This window comes from Tribolium castaneum, chromosome 9 (assembly GCF_031307605.1).
Source record: "Tribolium castaneum strain GA2 chromosome 9, icTriCast1.1, whole genome shotgun sequence".
NCBI classification, from domain to species: Eukaryota; Metazoa; Arthropoda; class Insecta; order Coleoptera; family Tenebrionidae; genus Tribolium; species Tribolium castaneum.
This window is the reverse complement of record NC_087402.1, coordinates 3,805,118-3,828,253: the sequence shown is the minus strand read 5'-3', so window position 1 is coordinate 3,828,253 and position 23,136 is coordinate 3,805,118. Positions and strand designations below refer to the sequence as shown.

Below are 23,136 nucleotides of genomic sequence, written 5' to 3'. Positions count from 1 at the left end.
ACTGTCAAATATTGACACGCCCACACGATTGAAACAATTGACGGTCGCCCGTCCGTAACATATTGGGGGTGTGTTGCGAAAAATTCGATTGTTTTTCGGGGGTAGTCCGTCTGGAAAACTGTGTCACAAGGCCAAATTTTCATACACAAAGGGGAAAAAATCCGCGAATGAAATTCATTGTCATGCGTGGTGGGGATAAAGTGGGGAACAGCTGACAAGTGACAAACTAAACATTACGGACATCTTGCAAATCGCAGCAGGCGTCGAGTTTGCTCCATTGTTTTTACTATGACAGAAACGTAATAAGTGGGTGTCATCCAGCTATATGTGACCAGTCCGGGGTTGTTTTTCTTTTGTTTGTTTCACAGTGTACTGTCATTTTCCCGTATAATCTCAAACTGGTGCGTGACGTCATGTGATTGCGTTTTCATGGAGTGCTAGATTAAGGTAAATATCCGAATTTCTTTGTTTTGGGGCCGTTTCGGCGGCGTTTGGGTGCGCGGGGGGCCGCATTGGGGCGCCCGAGGCCCTTTTTGTGTAAAGCCATCGGCCGGGGGGCAGTGTTTAATTGAAAAAATCGCTTTTCAATTCGTCGTCGAGCTAATTCGCAGTGCGTCCTTGGACGATTTTGCCTTTAAATAAAGCCTATCCCAAGTCGCTTCAATTAAATATTACGCTTAAAGACGATGTGGGTGCAGTGTAATTCACGTTTTCGCCGAATTTTTCCAAATTCACCTGAAATCGGACATCTGCTCGACGATTTTATTGGGAAAGTGTATAAGTAGGACGAGGTGTTTCGCAATCGCGCTTGAAAATATTTCGTGAGTATTCTCTTCTTGTTTTTATGACATTGAAAGTGATCAAATCGAATTTCAACTATTAAATAACTCGGCCGCCATATTACACAATTTTTTTCAATAAGAATTTCTATCAATCAAGTCGTCGCATGTCAACAATGTCACCGCTGAGTACCCCCACCACCGATCCCGAAAAATTACATAAAAAAATAAAGAAAATTTTTACAGGACGCGTGACGTCAAAAAACAGTTTTTCAGCGCAAAGATGGCCGCTTTTTCGCGTAATGGTGCCGGTAGGGGAGGCGGCCCACGTGACTCCCCATAAAACATGTTTACAATATAAACTACCCATAAATTCCATTCCATCTCGTAATAAGTACCTTTTGGGTCTCGCGGCGTGACCTCGCGAATCGCGATTTCTGGACCGAACCGCTAGATGAAGGCCAAGGTCTTACTTGCTCTTTCGTTTGTTTCTTAGGCCGCCCCTCTTCACCTGTTGGTTTATTGCTCGCCTATCAATCGAGCGACCTTGGCGCTACTTTTTTGTTTACAATAACATGCAAATGTTTTTTTTCAACTGAAAATCGACCAGTTCTTATCTTGATAGTGTTTTGTCTTATATCAAACACCCACGATAAAATTATAGACGCTTCATTTATTTTCAAAGAGGAGGGGTGGGATCTTATCAAAAAGGAACTCGCTTATCACGATAGCCAATCGTGCGGTTGGATGCCCTGAAATACCCACCACAACACCGGAAGTTGTCCACAGACCTGCATTTTTATACTTTTTTATTTTTATTATGGCGGCAAGGCCGCCATTTTTAACACCCCAAATTGAGAGGATTACCGTAACTTGCAAAAATTTTTAATGAATTAAGAAGGTTGCGCCCAAGGTTGCGTGCTGCACAAGGTGTTAAATATTTGTTAATTATTTAAGTTGGTAGCAAAATGCATCTTTATGCTCTCATTTCGTAACACCCATTAACGAAAACAATAAGAAATAAAATATGATGATAAAAGTGAAAAACGCTTTACTTTGCAAAACCCGTTCCAAGGTAAACGAATGTCAATAAGGATCTATGCTCCAGAATCACAATTCAAGTCTGGTTGGTATCTGCACAATTTTTGGATTTTTTTTACAGTATCACCAACTCATTAGGAAATTCATTCATAAAAAAAAGTTGTCAGTCTTGTTTTTTGATTTATTAAAAAAAAACTGAAAAATGTGAAATGGGTGAACGCAGTGTTAAATTCGTTATGTTTTTCATTGAAAAAACTGGCTGCAAGGCGGGTTGTGTCGTGTAACTTTTTGACCTATAGCCGAGTTTGACCAAGTGATCGATAATTAAATGCCTCTGGGTGCAATAGCCCTCTTTGTTCGTTAGGTAATTAAATATGTTTGTACAGCTGTAGTGTTATCGGTAGAGCGAGCCGTTCTTATCTACCTTCTGGACGCATTTCGGATACTTTCCTCGTTTGTCACCTTTATCAGTTCTTTTCTATTTCCAGATGGAAAGTCACTAGACGCAAAATGAATTACTTAACAATGAATAACGTTTACGTCAAACCCCATACGAATTTTTTACCCGAGGCCCAGCCTCACACTTTTTACAACCAAGTTACCGAAAACAATAACCAAATCCCAACCAACGGTGATAAATCAATCGCAGAAGTTTGGACGAAATATAAATTCGACACGAGTAACATTACTGCGAGCGTCGGTAATTACAACAAGACATGGGCGACCCATGAGGACCCCCCGTGCGAAGAAAAAGAAGAAGAAGTGAAAGTCGAAGATGAGCCGGAAGAGGAAGAGCCGAAAGAAAAGGAAGAGGAAGTGACCACCTCGCCCTCACACCACGCGAGGCGACCCATGAACGCCTTCCTGATTTTCTGCAAAAAGCATCGGCCCATCGTCCGGGAGCGGTTCCCGAATTTGGAGAATCGGGGGGTCACTAGGATACTCGGGGAGTGGTGGGCGTTGCTGGACAGCGACGACAAGGCCCCCTACACAGGCCTAGCCAAAGAGGTGTGCATACGTAATTTTTTGCCCAACTTTCAATAATGTGTTTCCAGTACAAAGATGCGTTCTTGAGCGCCAACCCGGACTTCAAATGGTACAAACTTCCGGCTCCACCGCTGCGGACGTTGAACGTTCGGCCTTCAGCCCACAAAGTCCAGTCACCGGTTTCTAGTCCACAACACGTGACCGAGTCCGAATTTACTCCCGGGAAACTGGCCGACGAGTCCCAATTGGGGAGTCTAACGTCGTTGATGAACAATTTTACGCCGAATATCAAATCAAACGAGAATAATAACAATAATATCGAGAAAAACGGCGATCACGATTACGAGGATGTGCCGAAAAGTCCAGTCAATTTCATTAAAACTGCTCTACCTCTTAAACCTTTCAAGAAACGGACGTTTGAGAAGTGTACTGACAATAAGAACGTCGTCCGGAACATTGAAAACGACATATCGGTGGCACAGGATGGCAACATGACAAATCAGGATCTGATGGACAAGGTGGTCGACAAGATCTTCACCAAACCCGAGGATTTCGACAGAAAGGAAGTAAGTTATACAAGACCTCGTCATGTGAAAAAATTGTGACACAATCTAGCAAAAAGGTGGCCAAATACATATCAATAAACAGTAGTCTTTTTTCCGTAAAAATAGTATCTGTTATCGGACAAATCCGAAATAAACAAAGTTGGTACACTGTTTTATCATATTTTTATCGTAGTTTCTGCTGCTTTAATGCCAATTGTTTGGGATTTTATACCAAACAAATATGTAAGAGAAACACACGGGCTTACAATTTCATAAAAGAGCAAAAATAACAATTCCACTTTAATTACAATCGGCAGATAAATTAATAATGAACTTTTCACGGTCTTGTGTTTATTTAAAGAACAAGTTTTTTAATTAGAGCGCTTAGTAATTGAGCGAATTATAATATTTTTCAGTTATGAGTCGTCTCAGATAAATAAATAAATGATGGAAATAAAATACAAATCATGTAGTTTTAAACCTTTTATTGCTTGAAAATAATTGAATAAATTTGAAGTCGCACATGTGTTACACGTAACACACATATTATTAGGTAATACTTTTGTGATGTTTAAAATATTCATTCGTAGTAAAAAGAAAAAATGACTCAGTGAGATTGAATGATAAATACATAACATAAAGTCACGTCCCCGAATTTCAAATGTCTAGAATATTTTCTAATGTTTTATTCCGTATTCTTAAAGCTGATTATTTTTCGGTATCACGTAAGAATTTGAAAGTGAATTAAGAAATTTATAATTTAATCAAAATCATTGTGAAAATCTGTCTTAAATTTTTACTGTGCTGAAAGAATGCTTGGAGGTTGGGCCCGGAAAGAAAGTGAACCTTTATTTTAATTTATTAGGTAAGTCCAGCCTTCATTAAACAATTGTTCGTGATTTTTATTTTTCTTTTCGAGCCTTAATAAACTGTTGCTTTTCGTAATAATTTAAATTTTTTCTCGTGTTTGTAATGTGAGTAGGCATTTTAAAGTAGTTTTGTGTTTGTATTTTCTTCTTAGTGATCTAAGAAAGAATTTTACGTTTTTCGTATTTTATTGCATTTATTTCAACCAAGTTTAAACCTTTACGTCAAATACCCAATACTTATACGGAACCAACATTTATATGTTTGCAATAACGGACGGGACAGCAAAATTTACGAAGATGAAAAAGTAATACTATTAATCGAGTTTTGTTTTTTTCGCTTCCGAAGATTCGAAAATCGGGCCGCCAGTGCAAGGGCAAGCGGTACGAGAAGTTCATGGTGGAGGGCCGCCTCTTGGGCAACAAACGCGACGGCAAGCTGACTTTCCAGCGCAGCTCGATCGAGAACGAGCTCACCTTCAAGCTGGACCAGCCGGAACCGGAAACACCAAACCTAGATCACACCATCAAACGCCTAGCCGAACGGACCAACATGCGAAGCGTCCTCGAACCGTCGAACCAAAAGAGCGAAGACCGCGTCCGCACCACCTCCGAGAACCACGAAACCAACTTCAACCTCAACCAACGTATCAGCAATTTGCCGAGTCTGAGCTACGACGTATTCCACCAAAGGAAAAAGGACAGCAAGAAGCGGAAGAATCGGATAAGGACCGACAGCGAGTCCAAGAGCAAAGTGGCCAAGGTGGTGAAAGAGGAGCCGCCTGTCGGCTCGAAGAAGCGGAAAAACAAGCAGAGCATCACGCATTTGAAGGAGGAGTGCGTTGGAGGCGACTTGCTGGCGCTGACGACGTTGGCGGAGGTGGCGGCCAACACGGAGAAGATCAACTCGGAACCGGCGGTTTTGAAGGCTTAAGAAATTGATTTTCGCAATAATTATGGTTATTCCATGTACTTTATCGGGTATTCTAGATGCATGTGCCTCTAACGTAATTCAAAATATAAACAGGAAGTCACATTTCTATTCGGCGAGCATTTCAAGAGCCTTATTCCCAAGTATTAGAATTGTGATAGCTGTGTATTTTTTGAAGGCTACCTATATGTTAAGTTTTTTTTGTAATATAGTCGTTATGTTTGTTGTTATGTGTTAGCCATTTTCTAATCATTTAGAACCAAAATCGTTATCACGTTTTAATTTTATTGAGTATGTTTATGTTATTTGTAGATTTTAATAAGCGCAATAATTTTAATGAGATTTCATGTTATGTTGTATGATCTGACCGTTAGATCTTTGTTTTTTTCTTGAGTTAGAGATTATTATCTTGCACTAATATTCATTCTAGTTGTAAGAAATAATACTTCCTTAGTCATTTTGTACAATTATGAACTAGTCTCAAATTTCAGCGTCAGTATTCAATTGGTTCTTTCTCAACTTCTTCAGTTCATAATTGTCCAACTAAAGCGACCAAATATAATTAATATTTTAACAATCTAAGCCTTATAGTTGTAGTTTTTAAGATGAAAAACAAATTATCCACGTTTTATCATTTAAAAATAAATTTTATAAAAGTACTATGTGATTGACCAATTGTTAATCGATCTTTTGTTCTTATCAGATTTATGGAATTGTAAGGTACAGACGTGATGCTTGGAATGTGATACTTTATTTTTCTATCATGAAATGGACAGGGATATAAAGATTTATTTATATGATTGTATAGATTGTGCCTTTTTATTTATTTATAAATATTTAAAATTTATGCCTTTAGAAAGGTAATCAAATATGTATCGATTTTAATAAAGTTTATTACGTAACATCAAACAACGACTTTCATTTTTACCTTTTTACTAAAAAAAATAAATTTGACAGTGTTGCGAACCTAATTTAAAAATCCAGGTCACTGTTCAGAATTTCATTTTTAACAGAAATAAAGACACCCAAGTCGGTTATTACTATTTTAATTCAGACATTAGTTACACATACAAAATTAAATAAGCAAAAAGACCTTAAACAATTTATTTATAAAATTCGTGCTCGCTTTCATCCTTCTTAATATTATTTTTGTAGCCTTTTTCGAAATCTTTCGGCAGCACAATATACCGATTTTCCCTCACGGCATGCATTCCTGCCTCTTGACAAATGGCATTAATATCAGCACCTGAAATACGGTCAGGTCGGGCAACGAAATCCTCCAAGTCCACCTGAAATTATTACTTGTTAATCTAAAAAAATAAACCTGAACACACCTCTTCCGATAAGTTCATTTTTGACGTAATGGTGCTAAAGATCAATCTTTTTTGCCTCCTGTCGGGCAATGGAAACTCGATTTTCCTGTCCAAACGGCCCGGCCGAAGCAGGGCCGGGTCGAGGGTATCAGCCCTATTTGTAGCCATAATAACCTACAATCCCAACAATAGTTTCAAATTAATATGGTAATTTTCCCTACTTTAACATTGGTGGTTTGATCAAAACCATCCATTTGGTTGAGCAACTCCAAGAGAATCCTTTGTACTTCTCTGTCGGCCCCCGTCTGGGCATCAAACCGCTTAGTAGCAATGGCATCAATCTCGTCAATGAAGATAATAGCTGGTGAATTCTCCTTAGCCAGTCGGAACACGTCCCGAACCATCCTAGGCCCCTCCCCTAGGTACTTCTGGACGAACTCCGACCCCACAACTCTGATGAACGCAGCAGTGGTGTGGTGAGCCACTGCCTTGGCCAGCATTGTCTTGCCACAGCCTGGAGGCCCGTACATTAAGACCCCACGAGGGGGGTCAATCCCAATTTGCTTGTACAGCTCGAAGTGGGTGAGGGGCAACTCCACAGCTTCGCGAATTTCCTGTTTTTGCATATCCATGCCTCCAATATCGCTATACTGGACGTCAGGCTTCTCATCAGCCTGGAGCATGCTGATCGAGGAATCAGCTTCAGGCGGGAGGACGTCCACAAGGGCGTTACTGTGCTTATGCAAAGCCACACTGGCCGAAGGTTTGAGCAATTCCCGGTCAATCGTTGACAAAATCCGGACGTAATAATTCGACCCGGTGGTTGACCCCACAATCCCAGTATTTTGGTCAACGGCTTCCAGAAACTGGCCGATGACAAGCGGCACCGACTGGATCCGCTTCACCTCCTCCTGGGCGTGGAGATACTCCTTCTTCAAGTTGCGTTGCTCGTCTTTGATGTACTCTTCTTGGACTTCGAGAAATTCGAGCATTTGTTGCAGTTTCTTGTATTTGGTGTACAGGTCTTCCATGTCGCAGTCCTGGAGGTTGGGCTTGATTTCAGCAGGGCTTCCCTCATCCTGGAAAGGGTGCATTTTGATGAATTTAGAGGTTAAGGGGGGAACAAAAGACGATCATGACGTTAAATCACTTGATTGGAATTTGGGGAAAAAAGGGGCTCAAATTTTTTACCTTTTCGGGCACTACAACATCCATCACTTCCATTGTTTGCAAAAATACGTGAATTACAAAGAATTGGGGTTATGTTACGATGATTTGGAAGATTTTTGGTTGTTTTAGAGAGGTGGGAAAGAGGACGCTGAAAGCCGGCAAGACAGGTTTCTATTTATTTAAATTACTGGTTGCAGAGCATAAGGCGCAAAATCAAAAATTGGAATAAAAAACATTAAATAATTACTTACTTAGTACTTAATTTTACGTAGTTTTGTTTGACTTAATTATATTTTTGTAATGTACAATTGCTATACTATTTAACTGTGTTGTATACCAGGTAACAACTTTTAATTTTTTTCTTTTTTGAGACAATTCTTTATTATAGACGGAGCTTAAGCCCTCTATTTGTAACTATTTCAAAAATGTGCGAATAATAAAATAAAAAAGTAATTTAATTGCAATCAAGCATCTCAGTAAACATACTCTGCATTTTGAAAATGCATATGACACTATTTTTCTACAGACTTTTCTAATCTACCTATACATCCCATTTTTTTTTATTAGTTTAATAATTTGGTAATTTTGTGTCCAAGAAAAATTTTGTTTTTTATCTATTTGCCCACCCAAAAATTGAGAAAACCTTTTTTTAAGAAAATTATATTGTTAAATAAAAAAATAAAATATTTTCTAAGTAAGATTTTTGTTTTTTTTAATTAACCGGATTATTGCTTTGAACGAAAACGTATCGTTTAACTGCCCTTAAAATCCGTTTGTGAATAAGAAATTGCGGTCGGGCCGTTGGTCTCGCTATCGATTGGTCGCTTTTGCCCGGACATGAATCTGAATTAAAAGAAACTATCTTTTTCGGTGTTGCGTCGGTGTCGGCTGTTCCTTCACATCCCGGCAATAAATCCGCGTTACACGAACTTATGTCACCTGAGACCAGCTTTTACCTGCGGAACAGATTCGCCCGATTCCGTATCCATAAATAACAAAAACTAGCGTCAGTTGTAATTGATTCATACCGCCCTATCGGTTCGCAATTACCCTTATAGCAGAAAAGCGGCTTTTGAAGCTGCGGAAATAAGGTCGCAGTCCAGGTGAGACTTCATTCGCTGAATATGAACTCCCGGAATCGGATTATCGCGAGATCAGCGCTCGTGCACTCTAATCAAAGAAATGTTGACTAATTTTGCTCCGCCTCTCGATAAATATTATTATGGGGTAAATATTTCGCCCCGATTTCAAATCAGATTTTTATTATTTACTTAGTGCACGGTGAATGCGAGCGCGATGCGACCTTTATCAAGAGCAAATTTATTCTTACTGCTTCCACTCACCTAGACTATGCCTTTTACTGATTTCATATTGCATTTCCTCTTGTCAAATGCACTTCGCTTTTTAACATCAGCGCACACCTAACGACGTTTCCAAGCCAGATGGAGGAGAAGCATTCGATGCACTGCGGCCAAATTTAATCATCACCAGAATTTCAAACAATAATACGAGACCGGAGATAAAATACACAAAAATCAACCAATTGAGATAAAGGAAATAACATGATATGTATTGCCGATTTTTAAATTCCTGTCAGTAAACACTGATAAATTTTTAAACTTCAAATACCGATTTTAGTGCAGGATTTCATATTTTGAAATTGTTTATTTACAGGGGCGCAAGGGGCCGCCGGGAGCTCGGAAATTTTACCGATGGGGCGCTTGTGAATTACTTTATATTTTTTCTTCGTATTTTGTTACGTTTATATTTTCTATGTTTTTCTCTAAATCAAACTTTAGAAACAGAAATGTGTTTAGGAAAAAAAAATCACAAAAATTTTCCCAAATTAGGTCAAAAATTTTTATATCTTTTTAGTACTAACTCTGCACGTAGACAATTTTTTGCCAATTAAATAAAGTTTTTAACTTCCAAAAAATCCGGTCATTTTTATAACAATGTGGTTTAAAGACAAAGAATATTTTCCGCTCATTTTTCTGCAGTATCCAGTAGATATCCAGAAGACTGAGCCAGCCTCCGTTTATTAGGTGTATTATTTTAATATCGATGCGCTTTAATGTCTCCCTCAAAGCTGGGCTTTTCTTGAGCCGTCTTACAGCTCATGGTTCATCCAGGTAGTTAATTGTGTCAAAGTTAAACACAACAACCGAGTCGGATGTGCTCCAGCTCGCGTTTCATTTTGAATGTGGAGGCGCTCATGTGTGTCACACAGCCGCGCTTTTAATAATAATTAATCAAAGTAGTGCAACATTTACATTGCTGTGATCACAGAGTTATGAAATCAGGACTCCGGCATTTAATGTGGCGGCGAGATTTCGGAATCGGTCGTGCGTGTAAAACGGGGGCGATTTTTTGGTCAAAAGAGCCGTCGAACGAAATCGTTTCCGTTGTAAAGATAATTGCGTAAGAAGTAAACATGCTAGAACATAAATGCGGTGTGAAGAGTGACAAGCGAAAACCGAATGAGATTTCCAAGTTTGGTCTTTTTGCCGGGTGACTGCACCGGAGTCCTGATTGCGTTCTATAATGGCGCCCCCCTAGCACATCGCCTCTCCCACACTGTCCACTTCAGTTTACTTTTATTTCAGAGCAGCCATTGTGCTCGAGAGCCGCTCTTTTGTTTCTTTTCTCTAACACTGGCTTTTGAACTGTCTTCATTCGCTCTGAAATTAACTCAGCTACACAATTTGATTTACTATAACAATCATTTTTATCAACGACCGGAATGGATTCACAGAACTTTGGCCGAGCGACGACTTACTATAATTAGATACCCAAGTAATTATTGCCGAGAAACGCTTACAAAACCAACGGTTTTTTACAACCACTCTCAGCCGAATTTGCATCTGAATACGCCCAGATTACACGTGCTAGGAAACAGTCCCCAACACAAAAAGAAAAATTTGGCACCAATAGCAAAAATAAAATTACAATAAAATCCTCAAGAAGCATTTTAACATGTCACTGAAAGTAAATAAGCTATTATTTATTTGTGTTATTTATGGTGTTTATTTTCGAAGAAAGTGTGAACAGGCTGAACCAACACCAAACGTAACGTACCACCCCAACACGTCGCAAGCGCATTTTTTAATAATTAATTTAGTTAACTGTAACGATAATAAATCTAGCCCCACGTCACTGTCCAAACAATAGCAATGACCAATTATAACCAGTCTCTCAATCTTGATGTGCTTATTCTCATCCCAAACCTTTGAAATTCCGTGATGCTCCAAGGCCGACACCTTTGTTAATTAAATTGTTTGAACAAAAGTGTTTGTACTTCAGCCAGCAATAGTCATAACTCGTCGGCGCGAAGCACAAGACGCAAAAATTCCCTCTTATCGGAATCTTTCAGCCCCGCTGCAGCTAGAATAGGTGCATGTTTTCTGAGTTATTTCCACAATAACTACGACTTTTCCAACTTTAAATCCGCGAGATTATAGGCCACCGGGGAGCCGTAATTAGATGGACACCGTGCACGAGGAAAACAGGTAAGTAAAACTCGAGTCGAGATTTATTAATAAAGTTGCAGCCCCGCGCCCCAAGTGCCCCAAAGCAGCCTCGCAATGGAGACCCTGGACGAGGAGGACGCCTCGCGGTCGTCGTCCAGGAGGCCGTCCGCCATCATCGCGGCCCTGCGGCGGCCCTCGCAGGCGATTGCCCTGTCGGCCGCCCACGCCGTCATGAACCAGAGGCGCTACCTCCTGGGGCTGTTCCACAACCAGAGCGACCGCTCGATTTCGGAGAAAGACGCCACTGATCACAAGGAGGAGTTTCTAAAGAAGCAGAATCGCAGGATGGGAGAGTAAGCGCAAGCTTCTCGAGGGAAGTTTTATTTTGTGTTTCTCGTTTAAACAGCGACGCTTTGACGGTAATTCTCTCGGCGCTGTACGCAAAGCTGCTGGTCGTCTTGGGAATGGCTTTTCCGATTACCGAAATCATATCGAAGGACGTTCGGCCGTTTTTCTACCAGGGATTTTATTTGTATTTGTATTTGGGGAGCATTACCTTCGTTGCGTACATGTATGCGACTTTTGTGAGAGAGAAGGCGGTTAATAACATCATCAAGTCGTATCGTAAGTCGCAATTTAATTTAATTGGAGTGCATTGATAAATATGCTTAGTGATTACAACATTGTTTTGCTAAATTCTGCACCGAACTATCAAATTCAATCAGGATCGATTTGTTAATTAGAAGTTTATACAGTGTGTGTTTGAAATATTCCAGCGCTAATCAATATTTGACTGCGGACGCTTGATACAGCATAATATTTATCAAATTAAATATTTAGAAATGAATAAAAAGCAAAAATCTGCTTAAAATATTAGAAGCTTGAAAGGTATTTCACTGTTTGTTTTATTTATTTAGAGTTGTGCAGATTATTGCAGTGGAAAATATATTTTCTCTTATAATAATTGATGGAACACATAATTCTTTTTATGCAGAAAGGAAGGGGATTTTAATTCAAAATTATAATATCGTTTGTAGAAAATAGAACAGAGACACTCGAATACTGAGGTACATGTTGCAAAAACATAGATTGAAGAAGAAGTCTACAGTGCAATTTTTTTTTTTAAATTTTATATTGATGTTTTGTAACTCTCATTACAGATAAAACCTACATTTTGATTAATTATTTAGTGTGAATATAGACAAACTAATCAAATAGAAACGTAGCAACCGCGAAAATATCTGGAATTATTTTTAGAGCATCCTATTATAAACAAAAATTAGCTTAATGAAAGCATAATTATGCAATTTGTGTGTTTGTAAAAATCAATAGTTTAAATTTATTGCCATTTTTCGAAAATACAATGCCTTACAGATCGTGTTTATGACTAGCTTTTCTAAAACCGCTTAAAGTGGCTTTGGTAATGAGGAATAATAAGCACACAGTTGAATAGATTTTATTGTTTTTGTACCCTCGGAAATTAATCATAGTGTTAACCGCCAAGCTGGCAGCGTGCACCTCCCGGGCCGGCATTTAATTTGAATTCCAGTCACCCGTTTTTGATGCACAATATTCGATTAATACACCCTTTGACTCTCTCCTATTTTTAGTTTTAGCTCTAAAATCTCATAAATAAATAAATTCCAGATAAAAACGACAAACCTACGTTCCCGTTTCCCCGCATGTCCACATCGGTGCACAACAAGCCGGCCAAATACGGAAGCTTCTATTTACGCCTTGGTGCAATCGGTGAGCGTTTTTTAATTAAATTATTCAAATAAACAAGCGCCAGCCCCATCCCCTGTAATCCGCTCAGTCAATAAGCCATAATTTAAACGGCAATTACAAGCAATTAACTGCATTGATCGACTTTATTAAAGCGCATTATTGCAGCTTTCGGTATCGGCAGCATGGTCTATTCCGGACTAGAATTCGGCCGATATTTCGAGCTAAAGAACAATCACGAGTGCTTTTCCACCATGCTCCAGGCCATCACGCCGGCAACCAGAATGCTTCTGACGCTCGTTCAAGTGCAATTCATATTCCTAAACACGAAGGTAATTGTTTCACTGTTTCCGGGATTGCCGGATTATTACCGGGAATTGTTATCAGAACGTCGATCTGAACAGACATAAGATTATTGCCCGCTTTGGGCTTATGCACATGGTGGCGGCCAATCTGTGCGAGTGGCTGTACGTCCTGGTCGAGGAGACCAAGCACGAGATCATACACCTGGGGGAGCAAGGACACAACTCCACCAATTCGAGTCTACAAGCCAAGTTCTGCCAAGAGGGGCAAATCATGGGCTCGCTAGTGCGGAACGCCAGCCCGTTCCTATTCCCCTGCACCATAGAATACAGTCTGATATGTGCGGTGATTCTTTTCGAGATGTGGAAACGGGTCAAGTCGACGGAAGTCAAGGCGGAGACCGAGAAGGCGGGCCACCGGGACGATAAGGTCGCCACTCATTACACTTTCAGTGAGTGTAATTTTTTTTATGAATGTTAGTTAAGTTGTTTTCTGTGGTTATTTTACGTGTTTAGATCCCTTCGGCGGCAGCCCCGTCAACTCTAATCACCATTTCAGCGTGGACTGTTCTAACGCTCACCGCGGCTTATTTGCCGGGATTATGATCATCGTTCTGACCATAATTTCTTTGATAATGTTCTTCGTGTTGGCTAACGAACCGAGCGGCAGTGAAGAGGATAATCTGAGCATGGCCGAGTTCGAAGTGAACATAGTCGAGTTGGTCCTTTACATATTAACCACGATCGTGGTCATCGTAGCGATGGTGCAGATGCGCTCGCTCAAATACGACCGAAAAATCGGAGGTAAGCCCGCTTTCAACTAACCCATTTGTAAATTTGTCACAGTTGAAGGCCAAGCGGGGATCGGCCTGGACAACACCCTCCTGGTCGTTGCCCAAACCGGGATGTTCATCTACTGCATGTTTTCCATCATCGGGTGCTACTTCACCATGTCCGGGAGTCTTCCCACGGGACTCCTGGCCGAGATCTTTTCGTTCATCCAGACCTGCCTCCAGACCATGTTCGTGCTCGATGGGTGGTGGCGGCGCTGCCGTACCCTGGAGCATATCAAGAACAAGCCCGGCAAGGAACTCATCACGTTCCTCATTGTGGCAAACATGGCCATGTGGACTATCAATACGTTGGAGAAAAACCGCGCAGAGTTTCGACCTACACATTTGCTCTTCTTCGGAGAGTGGGCGTGGACAATCATCACGCACATTTCCATGCCCATGGCCATCTTCTACAGGTTTCATTCCACCATTTGTTTGTTCGAAATATGGAAAACAGCGTACAAAGTTAAGACGCAGTATAAAACGCCGATGTTTTCTGTCATATCCAATCAATAAGGGTGATGTAAATAAAGATGAGAAAAAGAAAGGTGTTTTATTTCATAAGATTCGAGAAAGCTAATCAGAGCCAAATCTGAATTTAAAAAAACGGATTGGCGCTCAACGCCATCAAATAACACAAATTACTGATTTTCGCAATTTCCCAAAAAAATTTTGAGTCCTTGCCTAGCCACTTGTTCGAAAATGTAATTTTATGGGTTAGTACTTGATTCAAACATTTTATTAAAAAATGTCAAGAACTAGAAATGTTGCAAAAAATGTTTTTTTTCGGAATACCAATCTTTGGTAAAATAAAAACCAGTGTATGTAATTTTTTTCAATTAATTTGCTTAGGGAGGAGTGGGTTTAGAAATAAAGTTCATTTTCGCATCGGTTGTGTTTATTGAAACGTGTTTTTATGAAAAACAGTCGCGTTAAATATTGGTTTCGTCCTTGTCGTCGTCGTCGGTCCGCATCTTATAGACGTGCTTCCAAATCTCGTAAAAGCACACACTCGACTGGAATCGATAAGAGACCACTAACGGCATCGAGACATGTGTGATAATATTCCAAGCCAACACTCCGTAAAAGTCCATCTGGTTGGGATGGGAGACCGCCCGGTTATTCTTCAGCCTATTGACCATCCAGAGGGCGATATTGGCGACGAGGAGGAACGTGATCAGCTGGCGTCCGGGCTTTCGGCGCATTTGCGACGGCGAGCTGCAGCGTCTTCGCCACGCGTCCAGGATCAGGACCGTCTGGCAGGAGCTCTGGACCAGCGCCGACAACGGCGTGATTATCCTGCAATCATTTCAGTTCCAGCCGGAGTTTTACACCGCTGGAGGATTACCTCATTATTCCGCCCTTGCCTTTGTTCAGTCCCATGAGAACGGCGCCGATTATTTGGAACAGGAAATACATAAACACGCCGCATTGCGTTACGAGAAGTAGCAAGTGCTCCAGTTCGAGGTCGCGCTTCATTTGTCGGAATCCCACGTCCCGCAGAGCCGCGATGCAGAAAAGGGTCGCTACCGTGCCTAGGGAGAAAAGAACCGCTTCCCACACGTTCACCTGAAGTGTTTGTTGGGATTAATTTTGATAAAACGAGCGGCGGGAGCGAATTAATTACCTGCAGAATTGCGATATCTTTATATTGTTTGTAGCCGACTAGTTCGAAAAACATAATTAGACTGATTACAGTTACAGCCAAGACGAGAATTCCTGTAAATAATCCTTTATGTGCTTGAGCACAGTCGACTGAAAACTGACTTTGCCGACGCGGGTAGATAATGTTGCAACCGCTTTGTTTCTCGCCGATTTCGGGAGAATTATTACCCGACTCTGTGGAAATGTACAAAAAATCGAATTCGAAAAAAAAACTCGTGTTACCTGTTAAGTTTTCGCCTTGCGTGTGTTTCCACATTAGGCCCAAAATGACGGCACACAGCAGGCTGTACTCGACCGTGCACGGCGCCAAATACGGCTCTGACTTGATCAAAATTGGCTCCATAATGTTCGACCTGAGACAATTGACTTTATGCTCGTACAGCTGCTTCGTTATCCTGAACGTATTCGAGTTCAAAAACTGAAAATCGGCTTCAGACAACGACACGTTATCTCTGGCGGCATTATCCTGGCGCTTTTTCGCCGACTTGTAGATGTCGTGTTGCGTCTCCTCGATGAGAACAAAAAGCCATTCGCATAAGTTCGCAGCGATCATATGCATCAGCCCGAATCTAGCGATAATCTTGCTCCGCTGTACGTCTAAAAACTTACGGAAAACGGTTGTTGTTTCGGGATTTTCACTTAAACTCTTCAAACTTACGTTGCTGTAAGAAAATATAAACAACATCTGCATAAGGGCGAATATTATTCTCAGAAGTGGTTTCACAGCCTTAAGCATATTATCGCAATCCTTTTGTGAAGAAAGTTCAAAGTACTGGCCGAACTGCAGGCCGGAGTAAATCACCGAACCGATGCCAAATCCTTCGGAAAATTAGTATTTTTTCCTAGACAAATTAATTCCCACTCACCCGTGACCCCCATACGGAAGTAAAAGCTGCCATATCTGACGTATTGATTTTTTTTCGCGCTGAAAGATTCGTCCGAGTCTGTGGAGCGCCCTAAAAAATTGTTTTTATCTCGACGAGACCTAACCGACGACTTACGCCAATAGTCCTGCACTGTTTTTTCCTTCATCTGGATCATGTACATGTAGAGCAGAAAAATGATGCTCCCCAGATACAAATACATGTAAAAAGCCTGAAACGAATCATTACGAAATGAAATCTTTGAAAAGTTTCGAGTGGTGCAGCTCGCGGTAAACTTTTCCAATTAATACTCGCGCACTTAGTTTATTTCCTTAATAAAACAAGTCCAGAAAGCATAAATGCGAGTCTTGCCAACTATTACATTTTTTCTATTGTGAACCGTCCGAAAAGCTCGCCTTCTGTTGTCTTTATTCATCGACTAATATTTGCATCAAATAATTAATTTACTTACGTCGTAAGTGTCGTATTCGCTCGTGGCTATTGCATCGGTGACCGGAAGGGCTATTCCCAAAATCACGATAAATTTGGCGTAAAAAGCTGATATAATACAAGTTAGCACATCACTGGAAAATTATTTTGTATAAAGAGTGGTCGAAAAACAACAAACTCACTCTCCACGTCTCTGGCGCGATTTTCGGTATTTGGGTTCGGCTCTTTGATGCGTTTCTTGGTTTAGGTCCAAGTCAAGGGTTGGTGAAGAGTGGTGTAAACGCTCAATTCTAAATTTTTCCCTTATGATTGGAATTTTTTCAGTGATTACTTACCTGTTATGTTGATCCATTGCTTAACATAGCTGAAACCACACTAAGTGGCTTTGTTCGTGGCTCTGTTTGGTTAAAAAATTTGAGCTTTTGACGTAAATTGTTTATAAATAATGTGGTATGTGTCTATATTTGTTGGGCAAATTAGAGGTGGGCAAATAAACGTATTTTGTTTCAATGATTGAAGTTTTAATAAAAAGCCTCGTCTTATAATAGAATTGTCACACCTGGTTCGGGTTACTCCCGATTTTTATTTTTACAAGTGTAAAAACATTTAACAATAATCAGTCAAAAGTCTAAAGGCATTCGCAACTTTAAAAAGAATGTATTAAAAGAACCAAAAATGTTTAATGCAGTAGTGGAAACTGTTTTTCTGTAACTACTCTCAAACTCAAGTTAATTGTCAGCAAAGTAAAGCGTCTATGAAGACAAAATTTTGAATTTTTGAAAAAAAAAGACAGAAAAAAATATAAGAAAAAGATCTGGGTAGATAAATAAATCATATTTACAATTTTTCTTAAATAAATTCGTAAAATTTATTGCCGCTGTCTTTAGGGTAGAGAAAAAATACTAAATTGTTAAAAAGCGAAAAAACATAGAATTATGATAATTACTCGCAAATTGTAAAACAATTATTGTATTATCGTAAAGTCGTGGAGCTAACAATTTCTATCGATATATTGATATTAATTTAAAGTTTAATTTGTTTTACTCATTTTTGGAACCTCTGTATGAAAATATTTGAGATTGGTCAATCTAAGTAAACTAATTTGCATTTCTATAAAGAGTCATGATTACAAAATATTTTGTCAATGACCGTAAAAATACAAACATTTCTTTTATTTTTTAAACAAGCCATCACTGTTGAATTAAAAAATGTATATTTGTTCTTTTTAATGTTAACTTCTTCGGCAAATTTTAGTTGTACTTTTTTCGTGGTGTTAATAATAAATCTAAAATTTACAAACCAGGTGGCTAGAAAAAAATTCTTTAAGTTATTGTACCTTCGATATTATACTCAAAATCTTATTAGTATTTAATCTATTTAATTCAAAATAACTTGTTAAAAGAATATAGAGCGAGAATTATTGCTGCTAAACTTCCGGATGACTTAAGCGAAGAAATAGAATTGTTTGATTTTAGTTTAGAGGAAACAAATATAAAAAATTAACTTATTTTAGCAAAGCAGGTGCAAAAATTGTTGCTAGAATAAGGCGTTCAAACACTTTTTCTATTTTCATAAAGCAAAGTAATTCTAGAAACTCTACATAGTTGTAATAATTCCAAAATGTTCTAGAAATGTAAGAAATTGTTTTTCCAGTCAAACGGTACTATCTGTTTTGCTAAGATTTCCGATGACTTGGTTAAAATATTGTAATTACAAAGATTTAATGAAATTAGTTTGAAACGAGTTATCCAAAAATAAAACCTCACATTTTAAAAGAAGTTGATTAACTTCTTGCTTGTAGCTTCCAAGAACTTGAAAACAAAATAAAACCAACTTTGCAATTTTTCGAGTCAAGAAAAGGTGTGTTTTCCTCTAATTAAACCTTGATTCAAATTAGTAGAATTAGTCAATGGCAAATTTATTAGGCATTTTTATTTGATTTGAACTATGACGTCGCCATTATCAGGCGTCGTATTTGCCCTGCATTGATTGAATCGTCCTAGAGCACTGAGTAAATATGGCGCCGCTATTTGCCTTGGGAATCCTCTTTTTCCTTCTCCTATCCACACGTCCACAATTCCCAAAATCCATGTTAAAATTTAATCGCCCCGTGTCCTAATTGCGTCCGATATCGTATTTTGGCCGTTGATCCCTGGAGCAGCCCGCCGGCAAATATCAATTTACTAAAATCGTCTTGAATCGGCCAATCGATAAAGGGCACCAGTTGACCATGAGCAAATTGCTGGTCGTAGTGTATCATTATTATATCCATAAATTTCCATGAGAATGGGACAGCGAGCGTCGAGACGAGACTGCAGGATACGTGAATTAGAACTCAATCTCGGCTTCGACCAGTTCGGGGGCGTCGATAGGGATTCACACGGGTACAAGCCCGGATATGAGCTTCCGTTATGAACAATTTACTATGAAATTGAATGATCGTGCACTACCAACCGTTTCCAGATTTCTCAAATTCAATTTCGAAGCGAAAGTCCCTAAACGCGTTAAACAAACAAATCGGCGAGCGAAAGAGGGGCCCCGAGGACGGAAGTCAACAACGAAATCAAAACGATGAGCGAAAAATTACTAAATGGGTGTAATAACGGGATGTCGAGAGATTGTCTCGCGAGAAACTGTTTACTGAACTGTTTGATCTATTGACATTTTTTCCAATAATGCAACGAAAATACTTTACCCTTTACGCCGCGTTTCAAGCGCTTTTCGCACAACAAGCCCCACTTCCAAATAGTAAAAAAGTTAAACGTACGTATCAGGAGTTTTGCTTTCTCACCATGTGTAAAATAAAAAACAATTTTAAAATACTTTTCATCTTGTGATAAATTAAAATTACTGCATAATAATAATAATAATAATAATAATAATAATAATAATAATAAGATAAGTTTATAAAAAAATGCGACCAACACAATATTTTTATTTAAAATAATGACAGTACGACAAATAATAATAAAAGACACTTGTTTCAAAATTTTGGTAACGAAATACCGGGTTCGTCAAGTTTTACACTCAGGCACTTTTCACCTCTTTGTAATTTATCTAAAATTAAAAAAAAAATCGTATGTGATTTTATTGTATAGAAGAATGATTTGACCAATTTTTCAAATAATTACTTGTATGGTGTGTTTTTTCACTTTCGCTTAGTTAACTATAGTCTAATGTTAACGATCTTTGGTCCATAGGTGTATTTTGAGGTAGTGCATCGAAGTGCCTAATTAAATTTTTGAGAAAATGTGTCGTTGATTTTTAATTTCTGTTTTGATATTGGGGCAGCTTTCTTCCCATGAATTTTGGTAAAATTGTAAATCACTTCCACAAAAAGTCTCCATCAGGGTGGTGGTTTTCAAAAATTTATTACATTTGTCGTAAAATTGGTACGCGATCATTGTTGGGTTTGAAGGTTGAGGCAGCTGGTAAAAATTTTTCAGGCCCGGATTACCATTTATTTTATCTGTTTACTGTAAATGGAATCTTAATCTTTAAATCTTACGGCAAGAGTTCATGCGAATTGTAAACGAAGAATTCGTTTGTGCTTATACCAAAACAGTCATCAATTTGAACTTCTGATGTAATTTTTTAATAAAAACATTTTAACACGTTAGTGTGCTTATTCCGGTCATGACTTTAAAACCGCCCGATGGAACCGTGCCGCTAGTTGTAAAATTTCTGCAGTCATTACTGTTACTGGGGTAGGTAGTGGGTCTTTTTGTAGCGGAAATTTATCACTACTCAATCTTGTCCCTAATAAATTATATTGAAATTTCCGATGAATAATATCAAAATGGTTTTTAATCCAATTCTAACGATTTTTTTCAAGTCAAATTTTTGCAGAATAATTTTATTTCGTATTTCCGATCCATTGATGTAAAAAACAGCTGATGTGATTTTTTGGTCAAATGGTTTTTTTCTTTTTTATTGGACAAATGAATCAATAGAAAAAAAATTTTTTCCTAGCAAAATTGGATATCAGTGCAGTGGAATATATTTATTTCATATTTTTTTTCTCTCTTCTAAGAGGTGTAAAGTGCCTGAGAGTAAAACTTGACAAACCCGGTATAGCTTATTAATTTCGAGTTAGTTTACAAACATTTCATAATAGTAATTATCTGTATGCATCATTATATTTTCGGCAATTGTAATTTGATGAAAAAATTTAAATAATTCGGATGATTTCATTATTAGAAAAATAATTGTGGGCTAATTGCCCGCCTTCGCTGTACGTGCTTTGAAATTCCCGTTTAGGATTTTTGTCGGTCCACGTTGGCAATTTGCGGTTGACCGTTTCGCAATTAGGATGATCCAAGTGCATTTCGTCCATTCAACTGACATAATGAAAATTTCGTTCCTTTAATTATGTAGCAACCGCAGTTATTGGGTCGTCACATGGCTGACAGACCCAGTGGGCGGGTTGTGGTTGTGCAACATCACCTGCATCTGTCATCAGCAGTCTATCGACCCAGCCACTTTTAAAAAACAATTCGATTATTTTTTCAAGCGACTAGTGTTGCACGACGCACTAGAGCTAATTAGTCCAGAAGCTAGCATAGAGGAATAAACACGACTATTTCATTACGAATCCCGAATTCAATGTCCGCGAGTAATTGCCGCTACATTAAAAGTTCACTTTATAGAGCCGGATTTATTAGCGCGAAGAGGGAACAGAACGTGCGAATCCAATTTTTATTTAATTGTAAATCGTAAATGTGAATAATAAATAATTATTGATTTTATTTAGCCAATTTCGTTGATTATGTTGTAAAGGAAACATTTCAAAAATGCGCCCCTTTCGGGGAATGTATGTATATTTTGCTGATTAGGGTCAACACAAAGCGGTATTTAAATGGAATTATTGATACATGCGCGGCTCAGAAGCCGGGAATTTTTCCGCAAAATCCGAGATTAAATTGTAAAAATGGTGGATGCGCCGGGCGAAGCCAAGCGGAATATTAATAACATTAATTACTTAATTAATTACTAATGGAGGGTTGCAAATTTGCTCAATTCAATTTTAGCAGATAATGCATCGTGTGTTTATTGTTGTAATAGTATTTCCACTGTAAAATTACGAAGCTTTTAACCCCTAATTATGTTTGTCGAAGTTTGATGAAAACGGAAGTGTGTGTCCCATAGTCTGCAGGTTTCGTCGACAACGAACCAGCTTAAAATCGGTTCCGATGCCCCGAAACCCGTAACTTATGAGATATAAGTCTTGTAATTTTTTCGTGTAATTCGTTTCACTTTCGTGGACGTCTAACACGCCTCGACTCTTCATAAAAATTATGAAATACGGTGGGTACATTACAAAGTTGTCTCGCCACAATTTAGCTCAATTTGGGCGAGTTTTCGGGGTGGAGTTGATTGAATTAGGCCATTGGAAACATCTTAAGTGCATCGGAGTCGGTTCTAATCGAATTCGGTTGCAGCGTTGTTTAATGGCGAGCCGCTTTTGATGTTCCATCACTTAATTATGTTCCATCAAATTGATGGAAGGCCGGTTTATTGGAAAACACAGTCTGCGAAGAATGCACTGTGCCACTTCCCGCTGAAATATCGCTTGTTCTCTCGATGGAGCACTGCTTTTCCGGTCTCACTCGATTTCAAAGCTGCGAGATAAGGCGATGAAGTGCCGCTTCGAAACTGAAGCGCCGATAGCTTTCAAATGAGGATGTGTACAGGACAATGTGTTTATCGTACGCTATTCAGCCGGCACGACAATAACACCTGACGTTAATTGACTGCGCTCCCAAATTGCCAAGAAACACAACTTTCGGCAAACGCTGGCCAAAATTATACACAGAACATTTGTGACTTTAGACAATTTTTTATTTCAACAATTGTTCCGTTTCTATTTTGTGGTCCGGTTTCGATCGGAGACAAAGCGCTGGAGCAATATAAGGACTTTGAAAGCGACAGCTTTCGGAAGGGGAAAGAAATCAGAGCTTTAACGATTTTCCTAGCGGCTTATTACTGTCACTCAAAATAATCTCGACCGGATGAAGCCTTATATGCTAACTTACCCACGTAATTGACGAGCCTCGGACCAGAAGTACCATCTTCATGCCAATTACTTTACAAGTGGAACGGGGAAGCCCTGAGGCGGGGAAATCGCATTTTTCAACACCTATGATCAAAAAGAGAAGTGAATTTTTATCTGGAAATACGTTTTAATAAAACAATA

General features: G+C 39.0%; 4 protein-coding genes and 1 non-coding gene across 8 annotated transcripts; 2 read left to right on the top strand and 3 right to left on the bottom strand.

Moving 5' to 3' along the window:
• The first annotated feature begins 48 nt into the window (after nucleotides 1-48).
• On the top strand, nucleotides 49-6,061 carry LOC656425 (uncharacterized). 2 transcript variants are annotated; one of them, XM_962958.4, is made up of 4 exons: nucleotides 49-447; nucleotides 2,309-2,828; nucleotides 2,876-3,373; nucleotides 4,568-6,061. In XM_962958.4, exons 2-4 carry the CDS (start codon nucleotides 2,331-2,333, stop codon nucleotides 5,150-5,152), a joined length of 1,581 nt encoding a protein of 526 aa, XP_968051.2. In that variant the 5' UTR covers nucleotides 49-447; nucleotides 2,309-2,330; the 3' UTR covers nucleotides 5,153-6,061. The 2 variants fall into 2 exon arrangements, with proteins under 2 accessions (XP_968051.2, XP_015834670.1); XM_015979184.2 differs by lacking the exon at nucleotides 49-447 and adding an exon at nucleotides 525-821.
• Nucleotides 6,062-6,179: 118 nt separating this feature from the next.
• Nucleotides 6,180-9,117, bottom strand: Rpt3 (Regulatory particle triple-A ATPase 3). 2 transcript variants are annotated; one of them, XM_064359013.1, is made up of 4 exons: nucleotides 8,976-9,117; nucleotides 6,684-7,541; nucleotides 6,484-6,636; nucleotides 6,180-6,438 (listed from the first exon to the last, which is right to left on the bottom strand). In XM_064359013.1, the coding sequence occupies exons 2-4, from the start codon at nucleotides 7,491-7,493 to the stop codon at nucleotides 6,253-6,255; spliced, it is 1,149 nt and encodes a 382-aa protein (XP_064215083.1). In that variant the 5' UTR covers nucleotides 7,494-7,541; nucleotides 8,976-9,117; the 3' UTR covers nucleotides 6,180-6,252. The 2 variants fall into 2 exon arrangements, with proteins under 2 accessions (XP_064215083.1, XP_967976.1); XM_962883.5 differs by lacking the exon at nucleotides 8,976-9,117 and adding an exon at nucleotides 7,654-7,813.
• A 1,657-nt stretch (nucleotides 9,118-10,774) lies between these two features.
• LOC656260 (proton channel OtopLc) lies at nucleotides 10,775-14,505 on the top strand. Its single transcript, XM_962801.5, has 8 exons — nucleotides 10,775-11,141; nucleotides 11,183-11,455; nucleotides 11,509-11,726; nucleotides 12,750-12,851; nucleotides 12,996-13,159; nucleotides 13,215-13,581; nucleotides 13,646-13,933; nucleotides 13,976-14,505. Exons 1-8 carry the CDS (start codon nucleotides 11,116-11,118, stop codon nucleotides 14,476-14,478), a joined length of 1,941 nt encoding a protein of 646 aa, XP_967894.2. The 5' UTR covers nucleotides 10,775-11,115; the 3' UTR covers nucleotides 14,479-14,505.
• A 337-nt stretch (nucleotides 14,506-14,842) lies between these two features.
• On the bottom strand, nucleotides 14,843-17,432 carry LOC656180 (proton channel OtopLc). 2 transcript variants are annotated; one of them, XM_962725.5, is made up of 10 exons: nucleotides 17,276-17,432; nucleotides 17,123-17,230; nucleotides 16,963-17,074; nucleotides 16,629-16,722; nucleotides 16,494-16,583; nucleotides 16,286-16,446; nucleotides 15,850-16,231; nucleotides 15,590-15,801; nucleotides 15,311-15,531; nucleotides 14,843-15,261 (listed from the first exon to the last, which is right to left on the bottom strand). In XM_962725.5, exons 1-10 carry the CDS (start codon nucleotides 17,290-17,292, stop codon nucleotides 14,895-14,897), a joined length of 1,764 nt encoding a protein of 587 aa, XP_967818.2. In that variant the 5' UTR covers nucleotides 17,293-17,432; the 3' UTR covers nucleotides 14,843-14,894. The 2 variants fall into 2 exon arrangements, with proteins under 2 accessions (XP_967818.2, XP_015835094.1); XM_015979608.2 differs by having other exon boundaries at nucleotides 16,494-16,571.
• A 4,644-nt stretch (nucleotides 17,433-22,076) lies between these two features.
• On the bottom strand, nucleotides 22,077-22,172 carry Mir981 (microRNA mir-981). Its single transcript, NR_036325.1, has one exon. It is a non-coding gene; the product is annotated as a microRNA mir-981 (primary transcript).
• Nucleotides 22,173-23,136: the final 964 nt, after the last annotated feature.